Source organism: Myotis nattereri, assembly GCF_964212035.1.
Source record: "Myotis nattereri genome assembly, chromosome: 5".
Classification (NCBI taxonomy): domain Eukaryota; kingdom Metazoa; phylum Chordata; class Mammalia; order Chiroptera; family Vespertilionidae; genus Myotis; species Myotis nattereri.
The window spans coordinates 60,296,923-60,322,699 of NC_138080.1; the positions used below are offsets into that span (position 1 = coordinate 60,296,923).

Below are 25,777 nucleotides of genomic sequence, written 5' to 3' on the forward strand. Positions count from 1 at the left end.
AATTATCTATAATGCACTATTCGGATGCAACAAGTATTTTCATTGTTGTAATCCAAATGGCAGTGGATATAAAGATCTCTTAAATCCCTCTCCTCGTGGTTCTATGATTAAGAAGATGTTCCTCTAGGTGTCCTAAAATTAGCAGAAGGATGGCCACATGAAGCATCTGAAAAAAGTAAAGCCAAGTGCCCTGGCCAGTGTGGCTCAGTTGGTTGAGCATCATCCCATGCACCAGAAGGTCGCTGGTTCGATTCCTGGGCAGGGCACATACCCTGGTTTCTGGCTCTATCTCCAGTAGGGAACATGGAGGAGGCAGTTGAACAATGTTTCTCTCTTGCAGTGATGTTTCTCTTTCCCCCCACTTCCTACCTCTCTCTCTCTCTAAAAGAAATCAATAAAAACATATTATTTTTTTAAAAAGGTAAAGCCAAGTAGACAAAAGAAGCCAGTGTGGATGGAAACTCTAGTTGGCAGATAAGACAGGAGAAACATGAAGGTGCTGGGTGAGGGAGACCAGTGTGTGTTGTTCCTGAATTAATACCTATTCATTTTCTAAGACCCCTCCAAATTATATGCCCACATGGAAGGAAACTCTTTACTGTAGCATATGTTTAACCAAGAAAAGAGTATGCTAGCTGTATTAGATGTTAAACAGTTAATAATTACTATTCCTGCTACCCCAAATTTAAAAGTGTTCAGGGAGTAAATTATTGGAAAGGCCCAGATCTCTCAAAAAATTGCTGTCTCAAGTGCTGTGAAGTGATGGCTGCTCTTTCTTCTGATAAAATTTCTATCACAGGAAAAACAGAGCTGGGTTCCAAGAGGTAAATGCTGAATAAGTATTTGTTGTTGCTGATTAAGATTGCATTCCTCCCACGGAAGCATTTTCAAAAGAGCAAATCTAGTATTTCTGCCTTTTACCTCACCTTTTCCTTCAATTTATTGAGAGCTCCAAGGCACTTGCCCCTCTTAACCTCTCTGAAGTTCAATTTTCTCAACTGCAAGTACCTGGTTGGCTTAGGGTGGTCATGAGATAAACGATTTACCTGTGTGATAGCGCTCCATTACCTGGAAAGGCCAAGGCATTGGATGACTTTAGAATTTTTTCTATGTTTTCTTTTATAGCATATGTAAATTAAATAATCTGATTATGAGGGTCAGTGCTATTCCTTGTGATAAAAGAGAAAACTGCATATTATAAACAGCTCTATCAAAAATGCATATAATGAATTTTAAGAGTTTGGGTAGATACAGAAAAGAACTTAAGCTTTTCATAAATAATTACCATTTTATATAAACTCAAGTGAGAATTTTGGAATTTGGGGTATCGTTGGTTTTTATCATTTTCACCTCACTGTGTTATGCTAATCCTCCCTCATATCTCACCTTCCTCCTGCTACACAAAAATGTCCCTCTTCTGCCTCCCTCCTTATTTCCTTTACTTTACATAACTTTGGGGACTTTCTAAATCGTAGCTGTTCCAAATTAGAAGGTAAGTATTAGGTCCTCAGAGTCTAGTGGTAGTTAGAAATATGTTAACAAATAGTGGCAAAAGGTTATGACAAAAGGTTGGAGAGAGACAGATGGTAGAAGGTGGGCTTCATTAATGTGACTTCAACTCAACATTTGATATACAGAACCTTCTTATGACAGGCAAAGATGGAAGAGAGTGGGACGCATACAGTGAGGTGAGGAGGTGTCCAGCGAACCATTCAGTTCAGTGGGGTCACAGAGCAGCTGTTCTGCCTGGTGCATTCCTTCTGAGGGCAGTGAAAAAAGGAGCTTCCAGGCCTTCTCCTTGGCTTGTCGGTGGCCATCTTCATGTTCTCATGATGTTCTTCTGGGGTGCTACTCTGTCTCCAAATTCCCCTTTTCATAAGGACTCTTCATCTCTGGATCCCATTGTTACTGGAAAGTATATAAAATGTTGTCTAAATTTACCATAATTACAAGGGAAATATTTCCCACTCGGAGAAGTTACTTCTAACTCTCTCCTCCCAAAATAATTTTACTCTATTTGCCAGCAATAACAGAATTTGATTGTTAGATAGATTATTATTGTTAACCACTTTCTTTTAAAAAAAAATTCTTTTTCAAGACATGAAAATTCTTTAAAAAAAAAAAAAGAAACAGAAAAAAATTCACCAAAGCTATAACCATTTACCATTATTTCCAAAGCTTTAACTAACTTTGAAAAGTTTTATAAATTCAAAGAAAATATAGCTAATTGAAAATGCCTTTACAGATTGTGCTAGTAAATGAATTGGAAACAAGTCTGTGTACCACTTTTCTAGCTAATTAGGTATTAGAAAAGTTTCAGCACTGATTACAAGTCTAGTCAACTTTCTGAATTAATTCAATGTTTTAAATAAGTTTAATTGGTTTTCTGTGTTATCATATGAAAATATTCTCTGATCACTTACATTGGTTTAGGTTTAGACATAAGATCACAGTAGCTCAATTTTTAAAAATCTGTTTGTTCTATTTAATTTCCTATAGTGACTGTAGTTTTCACAGTTGCCTAACATGAACAACTGCATGGAGCTTCTTACAATAAATATTTTGAAAGTGAAAGCATGTTAGTAAATAACTTCTGAATACTCTGCTGACACATGCAGAATCTTTCTTTTTGAGGTCGTGAGAAAGAATCTTTATTAATTCTAAATGAGAGTGAGCCTGCCTCTTTTCAACTTGTTTTGTTAGCAAAATTGATGACATGAATCTATATAATAATTATCTAATCAATATGGAAGAGATTGAAACTAAAATGATCACTGACCAAAAAAAGTCTGTTATTTGCATAATTTTACTTATTAATGATTGAGTGCTTTGGAGGTTGAATTCTTGAAAAGTTGGTAAACAATTAAATTCCAAAGGAATATTGAGATTTTATGATAATCTGTGCAAATAGGCTAATATAGCATTCTTCATCTTTTAGCTGGTAAAGATGATATACTGCTTGTCTTCCTCTACATTTCTACAACAGATGCTTCCAACAGCTGGGATTCCAAGATTAGTTTGTCCAAAATATGAAAGCATGTCATCCAACCAAAGGATTAAGTTGACCCAGTTTTGTAGTTTTCAGTAATTACGCTATTCTCTTTAACACTGTGATTTAATGTTAACATTAGTACACTGATGGATTTGGGCTGAAGTCTGCCTACCTTCATTTAAAAAATTGTTTTAAAAAAAGGTGACCTTCTGAACCTTTATATTCTGATACATTTTATCAAAGAGAAGAATAGGGAAACTATTATTATTTATCCCAAACCTACTTTTTAGCTGAACTACTTTTCTGTATCAGACATTTCAGCATTCAAATTACCTAATTAATTCCCTCTTCATGTTGTAAATGTAAATCAAATTTTAGATTTTAGTTACATTCTTAAGTTAAGAGAACATTTGCTATGCCTTATTAAGGTAAAATGTGTTTATGTCACATGAACACCATAGATGATCCACATTAATCCGTTAATAACTTTTCAAGAATTTTATAGATCATAGAAACAATAGCACAGATGCACAGTAATATTTATGTCAGTCATCCTGATAATAAAGTCCATTTATATCCTGAAAAAAAAAGTGATTTCTCTGTAACTCAATATTCGCAAAGATTGCATTTTGGAATAAGATTTACACAAACCAGTTTCTAATATATTATCAACATCTCACAGCTTATTTGGTATTGCACCTTTCTCTAATGATGTCTAGAACAAACATGAATGCCTAATCTTAACAGAAGTATTAATAGAGCAGTTTATATTACCATAATTGGTAGCCATGATGACAGATAGTTTCAAAATATTACTAACTGTTGAGGACAAACATATTTTTGCCAGATAACCCTATAAGCAATCTTCAGTGATGTGTATTCTCAGCATCTCTTGCAGGCTTCTGTCTTCATCTTAGACTTTACCTCTAGGGAAAATCATTCAGGCCATGCATAACACAGAGATACCTACGCAAACTGATTTTCAAAAGAGAATCTGTTCAGTTTTCTGACTAGCTAGAATTATGCTTTGTGAAACCATTGACCTTATCTTAATAAGAAGGAAATCTATCATTCTCAATTTTTAGAGGTAATTAATTTTTATGGACAACTAGATACCAACCTGTGATTTAACTTTTCTCAAGCGACACCTTATAGTTTAGTAATCAAAATGAGTAAAATATTCACTAAAATATGGCCAATTATTTCCAAATTTTATGTAATAGGTAGACAGACAGATATATAGTATGTGTGTGTGTATGCATTCAACTCCAAAACACTTTGTATAATAAAGCATTATTCTTATCCCATGATCACTCAGCCTCATTAACAATGAATTATAACCAGTCTGTTTCTTCCTTGTGTTCTTGAACTTTATAAGCTCCTAAAGGACAAAGACAGTGTCATGTTCACTGTTGTATCGCTGCAGTTAGCAGAACATCTGCACATAAAAAGGTGCTGGATACTCATTTGTAGAGTAAATTAATGACTGAAATTTGCCCTCAAAATACTGTTCTTGTTTACCTTTTTATTTTGAAACACAGAGTATTTCTATTTAAGATAACTGCACTATGTCAGGCACCCCCCCCACACACACACACACACAGACACACACTGGAATTCATAAATTGTTTTAAGGATTTTGTTTCTCTGTTCCAGTCAAAATACCTAGTTATATCCTCTCTCGTTGGTGCATATTTTCATTTCAGAATCAACTTTGAGGTGACTATTCAAGTTATCTTTAAATTACCACCAAACATGGAAAGTGGTAAAATTCAGGATGGACACAGAATATCAGGGATGACCAAAGCTAAGAACATGGTGAGTTAGGGCCTCCAAAAGCTTCCAGAAACCCAGTGGTGACCATTTTAATTTCTTTTGATTATCACATGGCAATTACAAAGTCCTACTTACCCAGAAATAAGTTCTATTTCTCCCCAAATATATGAATGGAAGCAGCTATTTTGCCCTTATCCCAGCCTTTTTATTTTTATTCCCTAAGTCACACATAATAGGATTGTCGGGTGTTGTTAACCTTGTAATGAAGAAGGGACATTGAAAGCAAAGCATCCACTCTACCCATCAGAAATGGCAGGAAAAGACAGGGAGAATGAGGCCAGTCTCTGACATGGCAACTGAATGGGTTCTATCATCTGTTTTTTTGATGGATGGGAACATTCCTGAACTTCTCCAGTCCATTTCACCCAGGAGAAATGAGCTTGGAATATTTATTTTATATTAAAGTCCACAAAAGGTGATTAAGCAAAGTTCATGACTGTCCATTAAAATGCACAAATGTTCTATTAAAGAAGAGAAGCCCCAAATGAGATCTTTATGGGCATGCATATTCATGAAATGCTGCCCAATTCTAGATTTTCCCACATGCGATTATTACATTCACCTTCAGTCCCCTGTTTTATAGCACCTAATGCAGTGTTTCCTCCATTCGCGTTCAATGTATTTTTTTTCAGAGTGAATGGAGGGATTTGCAGAATCAGCAGTTCATCCTCAAGCTCAAACCAATGATTTTAACAGAGATATTTTATTTTTCTTAATGGATGATTTTCCTGGATATCACCCATTGGATATCATCCTCTCCCTTGGATATTTTCCTGACTCTTATAATGCCTGGTTCAATGTCAAATATTTTGAAGTGCCTGTGAATAATAAATATGCAAACTTACATACACACTTTAAAAATGTATGATTACATTAAACCAAGTGTCCTTAAACTTTAATATATTTTAATGTGAATAGTCAGACATTATTTACTAAATAGAAATCTTTGAATACCCCAAATTTAATGAATTGTTGAAAGAGATGCTGAGGTATATACAGGCAGAATGTTAATATATTGGGGTACATTCATTTTTTTAAAAATCAATCCTGGAAATTGGTGGTACGCAGCATACCGACTGATATTGTCATATGACTCAACTAGTTGTACAACTATCTAATTATATATAGACAACATCTAATTACCAACTTAAAATTAAAAGCCTTAGCCTATAGGTAGAAATTTTTTTTATTAAACAATTGTTTTATTTAATTTTTTACTGAATTGAAAGCTTTAGCATGATGTAGCATTAATTAGAGTGAACTCAGCCTATGAGTTTGCCAAACTTTAATTTGAAAATGTGGTAATACTTCTTAAAGTTGTATCTTAATTTCTTTCTATTCCTAAGTAGCTAGTTATTCAGTCAATCAACAGATGTTAATTAAGCACCAGTGGTGTGTAGCAATGCTATAGGTACTTGGGGGAAAACAAATTAAGTATAAAATATGGATTCTGACCTCAACAACCATATCACCTAATTCAAGTGAATGGCCAGCACTCATAAAACAAGCAGAGATACTGAGATTCCCAGAATAGAGGTGGTTGAGTGATACACATAAGAAATGTTGGAAAGATCCCTGGCCAGTGTGGCTCAGTTGGTTGGAGTGTCTTCCTGTGCACCAAAAGGCGGCAGGTTCACCTCCGTCAGGGCACGTACCCAGGTTGCCAGTTCTATCCTCCATGGTTCTGTCCCTGTCAGAGGCTCATGTGGGAAGCAACTGGTCAGTGTTTCTCTCTCACACAGATGCTGCTCTCTTTCTCTGTCTCCCTTCCTCTCTCTGAAATCAATTTTTAAAAAATGTTGAAAACATTCAGAAAGAAATTATATGAAAATTAGAGATGGAAAATATACAACCCTTCCTTCCTTTATCCATTCATTCATTCATTCTTTCTTTTATTTATCACCTACGAACCTGAGAATAAAAGGATTAATGAATAATAGTCATTTCCCTCATAGAGCCCTCTGTCTATCAGACAGCAAAAATGCAGAGGAGGGTAGCATGAATAGTTCTTGGACGTAGTGAGACTTGAAAAGGTTAGTATTTGGGTGGATGGAAGAGAAGGAAGAAGGTATTCGAAGCATAAAAAGCAGCATGTGTCCAGGTAGAAATATAAGTTCCTCCAAGGTTTCCTTCATGTCTCCAATGATCAGCACTGAACAGGCAAGGAGCAGGTGCCCAGAAAATATATGTTAAGCTATTTAATAGGATGCTGCTAGGAGAGCAAGACGACTGACCGGTAAAGTTTTCATTGTGAAGAGTAACAAGAAATAAGGAGAATTTTCTAGGTTGACTCACCAGAGAGGTGACACTTGGCTGAGAGAAGAATGAAGATTCACTGTAGTGCTTAGCCTGCTTTTGACCAGAGGACTGATGACTTGAGCATGCTGATCAATGAAGATAAATGTGGCACTCCTGTGTAGACCTGTTTGGGTGATAGCTGATATATAGGTCTGGGTCCAAACCACGGGAATGTGGAGAGATCAATACCGGAGAAACTGGCTGCTTATCTGAGTCCACTGTGACTGGGGGCTGCATTTGGGGATAAGACCAGCAGTGTGGTTATTGGAAAGGAAGGTCAAGGATGTTTACATAAGTAAATAAGTGAAGTTAAGCAGGAAGATCCATAGGAAGCAAACATCAGGAAATCTCACTTAATTCTGATAGATGGCAAATGTATGCCCCTTTTTAGTGGACATGGTGTGTGTGTATGTGTGCGTATTACATAGCTTGAGGCATACATGTGCCAGTTTGTGCCATGGAGTATTTTAAGTAGAACTCCTTTCATCCAGCAGTCTCTATAAACTTAGGATCAGAGGAGAGAACTATCAAGCTATTAAAATAAGACAAGTTGGCAATGTTGAGCTAGGCCAGTATAGTGCAAATTGCATTCAATCAAGGATACACTGAAGCTTCTTTTTAAAGAAGGATATTGGCCCTGTTAATCTATATGCTTGTTCTAATCAAAGTCCTTAGAAATTGGTAATGACAAGTGGGAAATTGTACATGGAGATATAGATATGCCAGGGCTGCTTTGGACTCCCCATGCCAGCTCTGGTTTAGTTTTCACATTCTTGCTGATAAAAAAAATAGATCTAGAAAAGTTCATCACTTAAGCAATGCTGAACTTCTCCCTCCCTTCCTCCCTCCCTCCCTCCCTCCCTCCCTCCCTCCCTCCCTCCCTCCCTTCCTCCCTTTCTTCCTCCCTCCCTCCCTCCCTCCCTTCCTCCCTTCCTTCCTCCCTCCCTCCCTCCCTCCCTTCCTTCCTCCCTCCCTCCCTTCCTTCCTCCCTTCCTCCCTCCCTTCCTCCCTCCCTCTCTCTCTGCCTTTCTTCCAGGCCCTGTGCAATAAATATATTGAAGACACAGGTCCCAAATAAGCCATGATCTGGTATTAGAGACAGAAGTGCATACCAAATCAAAAACTTTAATATACTATTTAGATGCCATAAAAGAGAAGGAATCATGACCTGCAAAGTTCAGAGTTCTCTCACTATGAGCTAGGTAGGATATTCTCCCCAAAGGGAAAAGAATAGAATGAGTCTACTCAGGGTCTACTGCTGAGTGTATCTTCAATAGATTATCTGATTATGCATGAACTGTGCATAAGAAACTGCTCCATTTCTCACCCGCAACAAACACTCTCCCAGCTCATGTGAGAGCATGACTTAAATGTTTTTCCTACTGTTTGCCATATAACCCCTTACTACGTATATTGTTGTTGGTCTTGATTGATGAACTTGCTTCACTCTGTTCCTCGTGCCAATAAAGATCTCTCTAATGACTGCAAAGGCTACTTTTCCTATCAATGGAATCCTATCATGGGAGATATAAGTAAAGGAAGAATAGTAGCATATAGGTATAAAATGTAAAATTATCCTTTTAAATCATCTTCTGTTCAGGCTTTTCAGAGATGTGATTAAGATAAATTGACCCATCCCTTGCATTACTTTACATAAACATCTGTAATACTTTCAACAATAAAGATAAATTTAAAAAAAAAAAAGAGGAAGAAAGGCAGCATTCAGCCCTGGACAGGTGGCTCAACTGGTTGGAGCATCATCCCATACATCAAAAGGTTGTGGGTTTGATTCCCAGTCGGGGTACATACCTAGTTTGCAGGTTCCATCCCTAGGTGGGGCAAATACGATGTTTCTCTCTCTCATTCCCATTCCCTTCCTCTTTCTTTAAAATCAAGAAAACATATCCTCAGATAAAGATCAAAAGGAAGGAAGGAAGGAAGGAAGGAAGGAAGGAAGGAAGGAAGGAAGGAAGGGAGGGAGGGAGGGAGGGAGGAAGGGGAGCAGCATGCAATATTGCTTGCTTTTTAATTAAAATGCAGTTTCTCCCAACATGGACAACAAGAAGAGAGCTGACCCCTAGGTAGTTTATCTCAGTGGATAGAGTGTCAGCCTGCAGACTGAAGAGTCCCCCGTTCAATTCCAGTCAAGGGCTCCTGTAGGAAGCAGCCAATCAATGCGTTTCTCTCACATCGCTATTTCTCTCTATCTTTCCCTCTCTCTCCCACTCTCTCTAAAAAGCAATGGAAAAATATCCTTGGCTGAGGATTACAAATAAAAAGAAGAAGAAGAGAGCTGAAAATGTATCTCACATACAAAGCCAATCTGGAAAATGAAGAGCAATCCTCTCCTCCCTTTTTCTTCAATAGCAGAGTTCATTCCCATTAGCTGGAGACCACACTTTAAGAACTTCCATTTCCTGGAGAAGTCACATTAATAGAGACAGAAAGTACAATGATGGCTGCAAGGGACTGAAGGAGGAAAGAGTTCATGTTTAAAGGGTACAGAGTTTTAATTGGGCAAGATGCAAAAGTTCTGGAGATGGATGGTGGTGATAGTCACACAACAATGTACTTAATGCCACTGAACTGTACACTTTAAATTGTAAAAATGGTAAACTTTGTGTGTGTATTATAAAAATATAAAAAGAAAAACGGGAATTTCTAATGTAAGTGGTGAGCATTCTTTAAAAATATTGCTGTGTCTTTGCTTTCTTACTAAGTATTGATAAGGAAAATTATAAGAAAATGATAATATATATCCAGTTTAAAATTTCATACTTTGAGCTCAATTATGGATTAACATTGTATGGTAATTTATCATTGCTTTATGACAGATAAAAAGAATCAACTAAATAAAAATATTTATAACACTTAAAATTTTGCTTTATTAAGAGAAAATGTATTTCTTGTGTATCCATGGTCTGGCCAAATTAATGAGGGTATTAGAGCTAGTCACTCAGTCTGCATGGTCATGATGGTTTCTCTTCTTGCTTCTCTAAAATGGATGCATCAGATTTTGTCTTATCTTGTTTTTGTAATAAAAATGTGTATTGATACTCATGCTCTTTCCAGGATAGGGTGTGGGCCAACGTGGGGAAGAGCCTGAACTGCATTATTGCTATGGTGGACAAACTGATTGAAAGTGATGGTGGTAGTGAAGACAGCGGTGGCAGCAGAGATGGAGAGCAGGACCTTTCTGTCGTGGACTCCATTAAAACTCATCCAAGGGGTAAGGAATCTTTTTTCTCCAATTATTGACTGAGTAAACAAAATGAGAAAGTCATGATAAAATGAGACAGAAAGAGAAGAGTCAATAGTGCCTTTGATGAAAGTGCTGATAGCATGCTTTTCCACCTCTCTGGCTTGGATGATGGAAGGCTACTTATCAAATTGCATCTCAGTTGCGTTTTCAGAACTGCTTGCAATGCTCAATTTTTATTTTTATTTTTTTGGCTACGTAACAACCTTGTCAAAGAAGAACAGTGTTTTCTTTTAAAGAATCCGACATAGTTTAATCTACTTTTATGCATTCCTACAAAATTTTATTAGGAAGAAAAACAAGCATCTGATCCTAAAACTCTTAGAAACTTTGAGGGATATCAGGACACAGTATCTCATAATTGTTCCTGAAAAGAATGCAATATGATAGATGAAATGCTTTTTGCCTCATTCTGAGGGATATTTTTTGTGAATAATTTCAGAAAGATATAAGAAGGTCTGATTCCATATAAGAATAATATGTTTGTGCATTATTCCAAAGACATATTAGTAAGTCTAGATTTTTATGGATACATGTACACACGCATACACACACATACATATATATGCATACACATGTGGGTATGTAATGTGTGTGTCTATAGATAGACAGGTATATAGATAAATAATTTGAAATCTATGGCTTATTAGTAGGTTGACTAGCAAATATAATAATGAAAGTTTCAACTGTAGTTTTGTCCCTATAAATGGCTTTTTTATTTAAATATTTTAGGTAATTTGATTAATTTTGACAACAAAAAACAAGACAAACATCTGTGGGGGGCGGGGGGGGGGGGTTATGGTAATAAGAACTGCTGTGAGAGTTGCACCAGCCCTTTTCCTAGATGTGTTAAGTGTTTGGAGAGAATAAACAATGTTGCCCTACCCTCTTCTTCTGCAATCTGCTTTTCCTCTCACTTTAAAAAAATGAGCTATAAGAAAATATGGGTGCTTACAATATTGCATTTGTTTTTCCAATTTGTTTTCCTGATTTTTCATTAGTCCCGTTTTCATCAGGGGTTTAATTATGTGAAACATCAGTCTTTCAATTTTTTTTTTTTATTGTAGATGATCCTCATCTGCTATGTATATTGACATAGGTGGATAGTTTACACTAATGTTCTTTATGTTCAGACCTCCCTGGTTTAACTGTAATGGGGATTTTCTTTTTTTAATAATATCAGTTTCATTAGCTAATACATCTAGTCCAGTTCTACAACTTTACATGAATCAGAATGAAAGCTTGTCATAATTCATATGATAAAGAAAATCATATATTTCTATTTTCTTTAATTGAACATTTCTTGACTATTAACTATGAGCCAGACACTGTGCTCTAGAAAATGAGGTAAGGAAGCAGAATCCATTTTAGTGACTTGTTCTGCCCCTTGATGGGTTTTCAAGGCATAAGATTAATTTCTCAAATAGCCCAAAATTTATACCCAGCTCATATCTGGAGTAGGAAAGTCATTTAATTCATTTTTTCTTACAATTAATTGATCTAGAGTCAGTGAATGATCTAGAATTTATTGGAATGTATGATATGGTACATACTGGTGGGCATTTGTTACATCATTTATTAGTGATTTGTTTCCTCATGTAGGTTTTGTTTTGTTTTTTTCTTTATATATGAAGTTAAGTAAACGTTTTTACTCAGTTTCTGGAATTTTTCTTCTGTAAATTTATGTTTGATTTGGGATACATTTTGAAATCTCATAGGGTAAGTCACCCCTTTGACAGTCAGTTTTTCTTTCTTCATCACCAGCCTTTATTTTTACATTTTAGCTATAATTTGTGTTGGTTTTGCTAGTGTATAGCTAACATGGTCAAACCGACAGTATTCTGAATTGTTACTACCTTTATCCATGTTTTATGTTCCTCTTTAACCTGCAATTTTCTTTTAAAGTTTCAGATTTTCCTTTTACAGTGTACTTAATAGTGTTTTAAATATGTGGTTTTGAAGGGTTTTCATTTGTTTTAGGTCCAGGATTTTGCCATATGTCTTACTCACTTCATACACTTCTTTTAAGGATTAATGCCAATAGTGCTGAAAGAAGTAAAAGCTTCTCTCTTGTTCTCAACACAAATAATAGAGCAACTGGTCCCAACATTCATGGTCATATGTATTTACATGTTTTCTTTATGAACAAGATGGTCCTTTTAGTTTTTATACACTTAAACATTCTTATAAGCATCTATTGTATGCATAATACCACATGACTTCAATTTCATAATAAAGTAAGGACTCAAGGATAAAATCAGAAAATATTAGAATCTTAGACTACGGTGTGCCCTTAAAGAGTCTGTAATTAGCTCTGCCAGTGAGGCTTTGTGGTTGACCATTGACCTATGAACCAGCAGGTCACAGTTCTATTCCCAGACAGGGCACATGCCCGGCTTTGGGCTCTATCCCCAGTAGGGGCTATACAGGAAGCAGCCAATCAATAATTCTCTTTCTTTTTTATTAAATATATTTTATTGATTTTTTACAGAGAGGAAGGGAGAGGGATAGAGAGTTAGAAACATCGATGAGAGAGAAACATCGATCAGCTGCCTCCTGCACACTCCCTACTGGGGATGTGCCCGCAACCAAGGTACATGCCCTTGACCGGAATTGAACCTGGGACCCTTGAGTCCGCAGGCCAATGCTCTCTCCACTGAGCCAAACTGGTTAGGGCAATAATTCTCTTTCATCAATGATGTTTCTATCTCTATCCCTCTTCTTTCCTCTCATAAATCAATAAAAATATATTTTTTAAAAAGATGCTGTAATTAAACCTCCTAAATTATGCTAAGAAGCTTACCTACAGTGTCTCTGCCAATTCTCACCTAACCTGTGATACACATCTCCACTGGTAGAAAACCATTTTTATTGTTTTTGAGTGGCAGATTCCAGATGATTGAAATGTGTTTCCTTTCACTTTACCCACTGGCCCAGATCTAATCCTCTGCCCCAAACAGGACAAATTTACTCCCCTTTTTCCACATTATCACATAACATGTCATAAAGGGATCTTCATGTCCATTTTTAAATTGCCACTTTTGGGGGTCATTTTATAAAGCAATAGCATGGAACACAGAGTGACACAGGAACACCACCTCCTTCCTTTGGGATACAATTCTATCAATGATATCTTAACTTACATTAGCTAGTTTGACCACCACATTTTACTATGAAGTCCACTTATATCCATAAATCTTGCTAAATTTGACCTATCTCTCAGGCTTCTCCAGATTCAAGTAATATTTAAGCACCCTGTGTATTAGAAATTGTGAAGTATTAGGGGCACAAGAAGATCAAGACACAGTCTATCTCAATTCTTCTGAAAAGATTGATCTCTAAACCCATGACTGCAGCATAATACACTTTTCAGTACACTCTAATAAATACCTATTTCTTTCATCCATCATATCTACTGTCCTATCTAGGTTTATTTTATTCACATTTTATAAATATTTTCTGTCCATTCACAGAAGTAATAGATAAAAATGATGGGAAAACAGAGATAAAAACAGCTCTTTGACGTACATCACTAGGAAAACTGTATGCATTGAAATACACTGATTAATCACTGCTCTTTGGGAATCTGTGTTCAACCATCTGTGTATCCATTCATCTTATTGCATGATGAAAGAAACATGAATGAATCAGGTCCTTTAGAACCCATAGATCAGCAGGTAAAACAACTTTTAAAGTACATTTACAAGTTTTAAAAAAACCTTGGTAAAAAGTAAGCAAAAGTAACCATGGATATCTTTATTGTAAACTTAAAATTCCAATGATGATTTATATGATTACATTTTTGAATGTATACTCTTATCAGAAAAATAATGTTTCTCTTAAAATTGTTCAATGAACTATGATGTAACAAAACAACACTTGACTCAGAGCCAAGATACTTGGTGAGTTCACAGTTAACTTATTTGGCTACATGACCTTTGGCAGATCACTTAAATTCTCTGGACCTTCCTTTGTTGGTAAAATAAATATCACCTACAAAATTTTAAAATTGTTTCTAGTTCTAAAGTTTTATGATAATAAAGATGCCACATTATTTAAAGTTACTTTTTTCTTTCCTTTCAGGCATTTAACATATTTTATTTTATTTTTAATTTCTTTATTGATTAAGTTATTACATATGTGTCCTTATCCCCATATTACCCCCCACCCCCCCCACTCATGCCCTCACCTCCCTGTTGTCTGTGTCCATTGGTTAGGCCTATATGCTTGCATATAAGTCCTTTGGTTGATCTCTCCCCCTTACCCCCACCCTCCCCTACCTTCCCTCTGAGGTTTGATGGTCTGATTGATGCTTCTCATATTTTAATTGAACACCTAATATGAGTCAGACACTATTCCAGACACTAGGGATACAGCAATGAACAAGACAGATACAACATCTGCCCTCCTAAAGTATATCTCCTTGCAGCAGAGAGACATTTAAAAAAAATAACATAAGAAATAAGGACATTACATAATATGTTAGTGATAACAAATGCTGTGGAAAAAATATAGAGTGAAGTAAGAAGGCTCTAGACTATTGTTGCAGGGCAGGGGTTAAGGTTTAGTGGGCTAGTTAATGTAAGCTTCATTGAGAAGTTCCTTTCTGAGCAAAGACACAGGGGATAAGGAAGTGAGCCATGTGTATATAGAGGGAAAGCTATACTGGGTATAGAAGACAGTTAGTACACAAGTCCTAAGGCAGATATTTGCCTACCATGATCATGAAGTAATAAGGAAGCCTGTTTGATTTTAATAAAGTGAAGGAGAGGAGAAGATGAATTCGAAGAGATAACTTGGGGGAAAAGATCATGTAGGCCCTTTGCCTTTTCTCTGAGAAAAAAAGAAGCAAGTGGAGAATTTTGAGTATAGAATTAACCTTATTTGATATAATTTTAACACCTAAGCTGTTATGTTGATATTGGACTATAGATGGAAAGGTAGAACCAAGTATAGACCAGTTAGAGAGCAAATGTAATTATCTATGGGAGTTATCAGGGTGGCTTAGACTAAGAAGATGGCAGTGGAGGTGATGAAAAGTATTTGGATTCTGTACATATTTTGAAAGTAATGCTAACAGAATTTTCTGATAGTTTGAATGGGAGAATGAGAGGAAAGGAGGACTCAAGAATGATTTAACAATTTTCGGCATCAGCAGAACTGGAGGAGTGGGGTGGCTATGTACTCATTAGGAAGAAACAGGTTTTGTGGCCAGGAATAGGAACTCATTTGGAACATGTTATATTTACATGGAAATATCAAGTATACTGTTAGAGGTAAGGATCTGGAATTGAGGGGAGAGGTTCGGGTTAAAGATATAAATTTGGAAATTGTCATCGTGCTTAAAGCCATGAAACTGAATAATATCAACAAAGGATTGAATTTTTCAGAGAATGGGAAATGTTCTACAGATCACAATGGGAAACATCCCAATTTTATTAGTGCAAAAAGAAGTGGAGGAACCAGCAACAAAGTTGGATAAGGCATGGTGAGTAAGGTAGGCGGATACCAGGAGAGTATGACATTCTGAAATCCAGGATTAGAAAGAAGGGAACGATTGACATGCCTAATGCTGCTGATAGATCAAGTGAAACAAAGACTGAGAAATGACTTTGGATCGAGCAGTGTGGAGGTCACTGGGGACAGTGGCAAGAGTAACTTTATTAGAGCAGAAAGAGTTTACACCCAAGTAGAGTGGGTTGAGCAAGAAGAAGAAAAGGAAGTGCAGACAGCATGTGTAGACAACTCTTGATGAGGTTCACTGTGAAAGGAAGCAGAGAAATAGAATGGCGCTGTAGAGGAGATGAGAATCAAGAGAGGGTTATTTTTTAAAGATGAGGAGGTAACAGCATGTTTGTGTAGTAATGGGAATGATCCAGTAACAAAGGAAATATTGACAATGTAGGAGAAAGGGGAGAGAATTGCTTGAGTGACACTCTTAAGTAGAGGAGAGGAAATGAGATCTGGTACACAAATTGAAGTTCCTAGCTACAGGAGTTTTTGGGATTTCTCTCAGAAATAGGAGAGAAGAGGCAGGCTAGAAGAGGTTCATGGGGGGAAAAAGAGGGACATATGTAATACTTTCCATAATAATGATTAATAATAATAATAATAATAATAATAATAATAAGTTCTTCTCAAACCAAAAAAAAATAGGAGAGAAGGATGAGCATAAGAAACAAATGCAAGATAGGTTGGGAGACAGTGCATGATATGTAAATTACTTTATGATTGTTTTCTTTGTTGTTGTTGTTGTTTTTTTGAAGATATAGCTAATATTTTGGGGGTTGCTTTAAAAATATTGCCTGGCCCTAGCCGGTTTGGCTCAGTGGATAGAGCGTTGGCCTGTGGACTGAAGGGTCCTGGGTTCAATTCTGGTCAAGGTCACATGCCTGGGTTGCGGGCTCGATCCCCAGTAGGGGACGTGCAGGAGGCAGTAGGTCAGTGATTCCATCATTGATGTTTCTATCTCTCCCTCTCCTTTCCTCTCTGAAATCAATAAAAATATATTATAAAAATAAAAATATTACCTGTATTATTTAATTCTTTCAACACTTATAGGAGTAATTGTACACATTTAATGGGCGAAGAAGTAGAGTTGCAGTCACCTGTGTCCTGTCATGCCCACTCTAGTGGCAGAGTCCTGAGGTTACAGCTTTTATTAAGGCTGAAAGGCAAAATAAGCCCAATGCATGCGAGTGGGTGACTCTTCCAGGTCCAGCATAACCCCCCATTCCACCGTGGTGCTATACCAAATACAGAGCTTGTTTGATTAATGGATTTAGTTCCTGGAAACTGTCTTAGCAGAATTTACTTAAAGCTTTCAACTTTGTGCTTCGAAATGAGAAATTTAGCCAGGATATCAGTTGATGCATTTCCTTTGCTATTTTTCTAAGAGGAAGACTGGAAAGTTTTATGACACTGTTTTCTCAGGCTGGCAGGGTTTAAACAAACAAGGTTTCTTTGACATGAGGAAAGGTTGCCTTTGTTCTTCTCATAGAAGCTTGTCTCCAGTTGAATAGTACACTCATACTTTCATACATCCAGAAGGTGCCCAGCTCAGTCATTTACCTTGGATCCTAGTTCAGTGGACACAATGAGGAGTACATTTTAGATACATGTGTGTCCTTTGTGTGACTACCCTTGGCACCTTCAAGACTGCCCTGAGGTAGAGGTAAAGGGAGGCACAGCATAACTCCAGGGTTACAATAAAGCTTGTCTCCCTACAGGAGACCCATTATTTGCAGATTTGGTCTTGCATCTTAGCTTTTGGCTCATCTGCTCATATATACTCTGCACCTTCCTCCTTCTCTCCCACCCCTACTTACCTCATCCCCTATCCCTGCTATGGTGACTGCCCACCTAGCTTTCCATTGTTTTTTTTTGTTTGTTTGTTATCTTTTCTCAGAGCTTCAGACTCAACATTTACTTTCACTTTATTCATCCTTTTCCAAGTTCTTGAGTCATTTCAGCCCCTTCCTGCCCCCTGCTATCCCCCCTTACGGGCCCTCCAGTCGTTTTAAGGCACTTGTTTATGGCATTTGGCATTATCAAACCAGGTGCCCCTCCAGACTCTGTTCCTACAAAGCCTCACTTTCAGGTGCTCACTGCCTGCAGGCCATCAGCTTCCCTGAACTCCCTTCACTGAGAACATTCTTAAAGTGTTCAGCAAAAGACACACCCAGGAAAACATAATCTTCTCACCAGAGGTGTATTCTCTTTTCTCTTCTCTCTTCACTCTTCTCAATGTGTTTTGTCACTGTCCCATCTTTTATAGCACTAACCAAACTTGCTGATATCGTAGGTATGATTTCATGCCTCTTACCTTCCATTCTACATTTTAACCTCCTTGAGGGCAGAGGCCATGAATTATAAGTACTAGTATCACCTATAGGACCTCATAGCTGGGAGGTTCTATTTGCCTAACAAATGAGTGTATTTCTTGTGGTGGCAGTGAAAAAAGGGAGAAAAAGTGACATAAGGAAGATAGGTTAGCATTTGTTAACAAAAGAAATACCCAGATTGAGTTTTTAATTATCCTGGACCAACGCCAGGAGATGGATGATGAAGATGGGCAAGGGGTAGGGAGACTTGGCGGAGGATATTCTGAGTGACCAGGGAGGATATTCTAGGCATTAAGCCTCAGCAGGTGCTTTCCTTCCCCTATTGCAGGGGTCCTCAAACTACGGCCTGCGGGCCACATGCAAATATAAATATTGTATTTGTTCCCGTTTTGTTTTTTTACTTCAAAATAAGATATGTGCCGTGTGCATATGAATTTGTTCATAGTTTTTTTAAAAAAAACTATAGTCCGGCCCTCCAACGGTCTGAGGGACAGTGAACTGGCCCCGTTTAAAAAGTTTGAGGACCCCTGGTCTAGTGTCTGGGTTAACCTCGTTTCTGTGCTCCATAACCCCGGGATATGTTCAGACACTGGAGGCCTTGTATGAGCAGGTTCCATGACCAAAGTTGGCCACATTATATTATACCAATATGAAGAAGTTTAGCGGTACGGTATCAGGAGAGGAAGCCTTAGCATTAACTGACCCCTCTAGTTATGATGTTCATGTTATAAAATCATACCTGAAAGACAGGGCCTTCTCTGAGAGGGGCCCACAGGCTGCCATATCAGGTGTGGCATAGGACACAGGCCCTTCGTGAACCCACCGGCATTGAGTTCTGGGCATTATAGAAAAGCCCTGTTGGCTGTGGGTTTGGTCTCTTCTTCTCACAACCTTGGAAATGTTATCACCCTCCTTAAAGGCCGTTCTAATCGCCAGGCATCAAAGTTCATCATCTCCTTAACTCAGGCGAAAGCTCAAAGCTGGACTCATTTCTGATCTCTCTTCGTAAAGATTAATGGGCGTGCAATTTTTTAGCTTCTCTTTTTTTTTTTCTATGTCTGGAAACTTGTGATAACAAAAACAACAGTGGCTACAGGCTTGTTTGAAGTTAATTATTTTAAATGAGCAAAGAAGACCAAGCACCTGAGAAGAAAATGGCTCAGGAATTGGAAGGAAAGCAGTATGCCCTGCTCCAGTTGGTTGGTATTTGGCTCTTTTATTTTTCTCCTGAGTACCGTAAGTGCCGTTGAGCTCAGAGGACTGAGCATCCTGTGCGGGAAATAGATGGTGTGTGGAGGAGGTGAGGGGCGCCCGCCCTTGTTCTCTGAATCCTTCAGTAAGCTTCACTTGGCTACATTATAGAAACAAAGGCTGGAAAACAAGCTCCACTTGGCCAGCTGACAGCACACTCCACAAAGCTCAGGAAAAGCTCAGTGAAGCCTCGCACATTTTGTTTTCCTGAGCAAAGACTCTGCTTGTTGCTGTCAGGGTTAAGGAGTTTCAGCAAGTTTATATACAGACAATAAAACGTGCTTTTTTGTATTTTCCTCTGTCACTGAAAAGAGCCCAGTGATAGAATCAGAAAGGATGGGGCACTTAGATGCCAAATGGACCAATAAGCTCCTGGAGAGGTGTTGGTGCAGTGACAAAATTGTGGGGCGTGTGTGTGTGTGCACGTGCACACGTGCGTGTAAAATCTTACCTGAAACCTGACGAAACTAAGCTCAGAAGCGTGGACGTGTGCATTTCAGGATTTCCTACTTTGACTAAATAGGACAGAATGAACACCATCTTCATCCCTATTAGGAAATGGCTTTACCATGAGGACAATGTAAACACCATGCCAGCTGTGATGTATGGAGAGACAGGAAGGTAAGGGGGAAGTGACAACAGTGTCAGGACTATCGGCAGCTGCAGCGATTCTCTTTTCCCAAAAAAATAACTTTCAGGAGAGAAGTAAAGCGTTTGCTGTTTCTTTGTGAGGGTGATTTGGCTGCTCATTGGAGCAAAAAGGCCATTTATGACCTGACCGGGCCTTTCTTTGGCCTGACATACCATGTTGTGTTTATTTCAGAGCTGGAGAGTCACACTGAGTGGATAGCAACAGGAAACAAACCCAGAGTCATTGCAATTTGCATCTGCTAGTGCAGTTTTTCTCCAGCTGCTGAACTTTGTTTCTTTTCTAGGGAAAAAACACACCTATTTTTAGCTCTCATGTGCTTCTCCAAAAGAAACTGACTACTATCCTTAAGACATTCTACCTTGCTGAAAAGCTTGTAATTTTCTCATTCATAATTAATGTTTTCCTATACTGTCATTTCCCTTAAATTTTAGCCAAAAAAGTGCATATAATTATAGTAAATGGAGATACTAGAATATTGTGTACCAGACAAGTGTTTAACAATGCTCTTAGGTGTAGAATAAGAGCATATTTCTCTTTCTGTATTCCAGGTTTTCACTTTTATTCTAGTAGGACTAGAAATCAGACTTTCTTTTTAAATATCTGATTGCAATTAAGAATCAACTGATCAAATATGTGTGAGAATAGATTTAGAAATGAATTTAAAAATTATCCTGATGCTAATGGAGACATCTGTGATGATTCCTCTTTTAAAGAACTTCAAAAAAGAAAACCCCACAGCCATGTTTACCTTGAGCTGTCACTTGGTATCTAACAAGGGGAAAAGGTAGAAAAGTAAATTTTAGATTATCTCACTAGAAAGAGAAATCTGCTCAAATTCCATGGCTAAGATTGTGACCACTTAACACAGGATAGCATGATTCAAGGTGCCTACACAATATACATGGTTCCGCTTGGGAACCATGCATGTGTATAAAGAAGTTTAAATCAGTTGCTTGAATGGAGTGACAAAGTGGTCCTGCTTCAGCCTGAGGAAACAGCGCCACCTGCTGCTTGAGCTTTAGTTTATGGTTGAGCATTCTTTAATAGAAACTGATCTTTACAGACCTAAACACAAAATGTTCGTCTATTGTTATCTTTTAAGATTTACATTGGAGTCAATTTATTGAAATATTTGTTTTTTTTATGTGTGTGTGTGTGCATGTTTTAGTGTATACATTCATATTGAGAACAATTACTAAATAAAAGAATGGGAGAGAGAATAGGAGAGAAAAGAATATAAATATGAAAAAAATGGGAATGAATATACAGTATTCCTTCTTGGTGTCTTTTATTCTGAAACTAAGTGATGTTGTCGATTTGCTTTTTTATGTGTAGTAATCATATAAGAATCAATAGATAACCAAGCTTGTTTAAATTGAACCATTTTTCATATTTTATCCTAGTCTGCCCAAAAGTGAGTCCTTTATTAAATGATTACAGATTTATTAGGTTTTCATTGAGTTCCCCTTTCTCTAGTGTTTTTATTCAGAGCATAACACTTAATTGTACAATATTTTAAATAACTCCCAATGTTCCTAATGTATTTTTGTCATAGCATCACGTAAGCATTTACAAGAGCATATCTTTTTATTAAGTTGAGGTCATTAATTACCCTTCCAACCATTTTGGTTTATTTCATTTAGTGTATTACACCACAACATAAATAAGTGACAGTAGACGTGGAACAATAGTGATTTTGTTAAATAGTGATTATGATTTTTTTCTCATTCCCTATAACTCTCCCAAGATCTTAACTGCTACTGACCACTGACTTTAATTATGGTGAAACTTACACTTCCATGCTGAGAATCTGTATCATTTCAGATCCTGATTCATAATTAATTTTCAACATACAATCATTTCTTTAAATCTGTCATACTTTATATATAATTTATTTCAGAGAGGAAGGGAAAGAGATAGAAAGATAAAAACATCAATGATGAGAGAGAATCATTGATTGGCTGCCTCCTGCACATCCCCTACTGCGGGGGATTTAGCCCAAAACCTGGGCATGTGCCCTTGGCCGGAATCAAACCTGGGACCCTTTAGTCCCCAGGTCAACGCTCTATCCACTGAGCAAAACCGGCTAGGGCAATTTATTTATATTTTAATAGGATGTCACACAACCCAGAATTTGTCCTTTTTGATATTTGTTAGGGCTTTGATTTTCTAACACATTGAAAATCATATCTATGTCACATGCCAAAGTCATAATTTTATAATTGAAACACATTCAAAATCTAGGCACACGAAAAGTACAGAGGGTTCCAATTTTGTATCTTGGTTTGAAGAGCAATCTGCTCAAATTCCAAAAACTGTCAAAAACGTGATTTTCTCATGCTTGTCCTTATCTTGAAAGGCTTTTGTTACATGTTTTTTAACATTCAATGAAAACTGATTGAATACCTGTCATATGTTAGACACTATAGTAAGTTCTGGAGGTTTGGTAATTAAGAAATCAATCCCTTGTCCTCAGTGAGCTCCCTTTCTTGCTGAGCAATAGTGCATAGATAGTTCTAGAACAGTGACCGAAAGTTGCTATGGGCAGGAAAAGAAGTGGAACTCAACTCAAACTTTGGTAAGTGGATTATGTGACTTATGCTAGTTAGGGGGAAATCCTGAATTGAGCCTACAGGTAAACTAAAGTGTTTGTCAGGAAAGGAAGGAGAGGAAGGGTGTTCCAGGTAGAGACAAGATTTGCAGAGACACTGAGATGAGAGAGGACAAGTATTAGGACATGTGTTGTTCAGTTCACTAAGACTGTTCATCCGGCGTTCAGAGGAGATATTTCAATTGGAGATCTTCAGATCTAAGCTTTGTGAATCTTTAGTAATATGCATAACTTGACTGAGAAAAACAACAAATGGGCTCTATCTTGCAAGACCTTCCATCACTTATCCCACTGTTTTTATACCCCTTTTTCCCCTCCCAGAGGACTGGTATGAACAGTTGTACCCCCTCATCCTTACCCTGAAGGACTGCATGGGGGAAGTGGTGAACCGAGCCAAGCAATCCCTGACCTTCGTACTCCTTCAGGAACTGGCCTACAGCTTGCCCCAGTGTCTGATGCTGACTCTGAGACGGGACATCGTCTTCAGCCAAGCAGTAGGTGCCCCTTGTGTTGTGAGCACAGCACCATGCTGGGTTGTTCACTGCTATCATTGGTGAAGACAGGGGTCTCCCCTGGGCAGTTTTATTTTTAAAGGGATTCTTTCCTGATAGTTTTGGTACCCAGTTTTTCTTATTCATAACTAGAGACCTGGTGCATGAATCTGTGCACCGGTGCGGTCCCTTGGCCTGACCTGCATGCACCCTCTTGCAATCCGGGACCCCTCAGGGGATGTCGGAGAGGTGGTTTCAGCCTGATCCCTGCAGGCCAGGTCAAGGGACCCAACTAGTACATCAATCCGTGCACCAGGCCTCTAGTATGCATATAAGATCTTTGGTTAATCTCTTACTGCCCTCCTCCCTCCCCTCTTCCCTCTGAGATTCATCAGTCTGTTCCATGTTTCCATGCCTGGGCATTGAGCCCACTCATGGTCATTGCGCATCATAGCTACTGGCCAGTTGGCCGGTCACTTAGGCTTTTAGATAGATAGATAGATAGATAGATAGATAGATAGATAGATAGATAGATAGATAGATAGATATAGATATAGATATGAACAAAACAGTTTATAAGATCTTAGTGTTTATTTCTTCAGAGGTGGCCACGTCTCTGAAAGGTAGATGTAGAAATTTCAGAACAGAGAGTCTGTGAAGGAAAGGGTCACCCATGCTGTCATTGTATCATACCTTGGGGTCTCTGTACAGAGCACAGTGGAAGGAAAGGGATAGTTGCCTTGCACTGCAGGTGGCCAGCTAGGACTGGCAAAGGGGCCTATTTGCAACCCACTATTTATACAGTTCCTTCATGGATTCCAGGATGGGGCCTCATTATGGTCTCTTGTTTAGTTTAGAAAATAAATTTGCCAGCAGGAAGGCTTGAACAGGAGGTTTGACAGGAACACCTCCTTTGCCTACACCCAACCAGATTCCATGACACCAAGACCGGCTTCCATCACAGTGGCTATGCAGGGGCCTTCTTCTCCCCCTCCTCCCTCCGCCCCATGAGTTTTATAGACAGCCACAGGAAGGGAGAGAGACAGAAGGCCTCTCTTTCTAAACATTTAAGACCAATGGAGTATTTTAACCAAACTGCCCCTGTCATGGATGCTCCAGTGACAAATGGAGCTATGTGCTCTGAGTGATACACATTTCCTCATTGAGTATTTTCAATGATTCTATGAAATGAGTAGTCTTCTATTCTGTATGTGCAAAAAGTATTTTTTAAAATAATAATATGTGTACATTTTAAATAACTTCTAATTGTCTTACTGCTGGAAATGGTAGAGACAGGATTTGTAGTCATGTCAACCTGACTCAGAGCCCATGCTCTTTCCTCTTTCACAATGCTGCCTGCCCCAGCCTTACTTGATCAAAGACTGCCAACTGGTTTCAACATAGATATATAAATAGAGTTTTGTTAAATGTACTTGAGATTTTTTAATTAAATCTCTGATGCCTCAGAAGTCTTCAATATTTTTAAATTAAAGTTCGCTGACCCCCATCAATTTCTTCAATGATTTTTTTTTAGCTTGCTGGATTGGTCTGTGGTTTTATCATCAAATTACACACAAGTTTGCATGACCCTGGCTTCCTACAGCAGCTTCACACGGTGGGATTGATAGTACAATATGAAGGACTGTTAAGTACATACAGTGAGTATGGATGGTTGGTACATGTGAAAGTCATACTCCTATTCATAGGATATTTGGTCCTTGGATTCCTCAGTTAAACATAAAAATGAAAGTAAAACTTTATTGCATTAAAGCATTCCAGAAGTAATCTAACTTTTCATTCCTTGCATTCACTTTGTAACTGTACTCCCCTCCATTATGTTATGAAAATAGAATTATAAATTATTTCATGGTGGAGACCTAAGCAGCTATCTGGCTTTTTAATAGAAAAGGCTCTTTGCCAACATAGTTTCAAGAACTGGATTTTTAAAGTCCAACCCTCTAATACCTAGAACTGCACTGTTCAATTCGTAGCCTGGTATGGCTATTGAGCACTTGAAATTTATCTAGTTCAAATCAGTATGTATAAGACACGTATACCAGATTTAACAACTAGTTTAAAAAAAGAGTTTTATATTAATAACTAATTATTTATTTTGATTATATCGATTTATCAATGGAATTATATTTTAGAGATATTGAGTTAAAATAAAATATATTATTAAAATGAATTTAACCTTTTTATTTTAATCTTTTAAAATATGACTACTGAGCCCTGGCTGGGCAGCTCAGTTGATTAGAGCATCCTCCTAATATGCCAAGGTTGTGGTTTGATTCCCCAGTCAGAGCACATACAAGAATCAAACAACGAATGCATAAATAAGTGGAATGACAAATTGATGTTTTTCTGTCTCTCTTTCTCTCTTTCTTTTCCTCTCTCTCTGAAATTAATAAATAAAAAGATTTCTGACTCTCAGAAAATGGAAAATTACATATGTGGCTCACATTCTATTTCTATTGGGCAGTGCTGATTAGAATGGTACTTGATTACCTCCTCCTTAGGCTTTATTTGCCAGTGTATTGAGA

At 37.7% G+C, this 25,777-nt stretch overlaps 1 protein-coding gene across 1 annotated transcript in view; it reads left to right on the forward strand.

The window, feature by feature from the left end:
• INPP4B (inositol polyphosphate-4-phosphatase type II B) overlaps positions 1–25,777 on the forward strand; it is a 563,351-nt gene that overhangs the window by 477,125 nt on the left and 60,449 nt on the right. Inside the window, exons 18-20 of the mRNA XM_081093135.1 lie at positions 10,199–10,355; positions 23,065–23,237; positions 24,769–24,892. Of these exons, the coding sequence (XP_080949261.1) occupies positions 10,199–10,355; positions 23,065–23,237; positions 24,769–24,892 (454 nt within the window). The remainder of the gene's footprint in view (positions 1–10,198; positions 10,356–23,064; positions 23,238–24,768; positions 24,893–25,777) is intronic.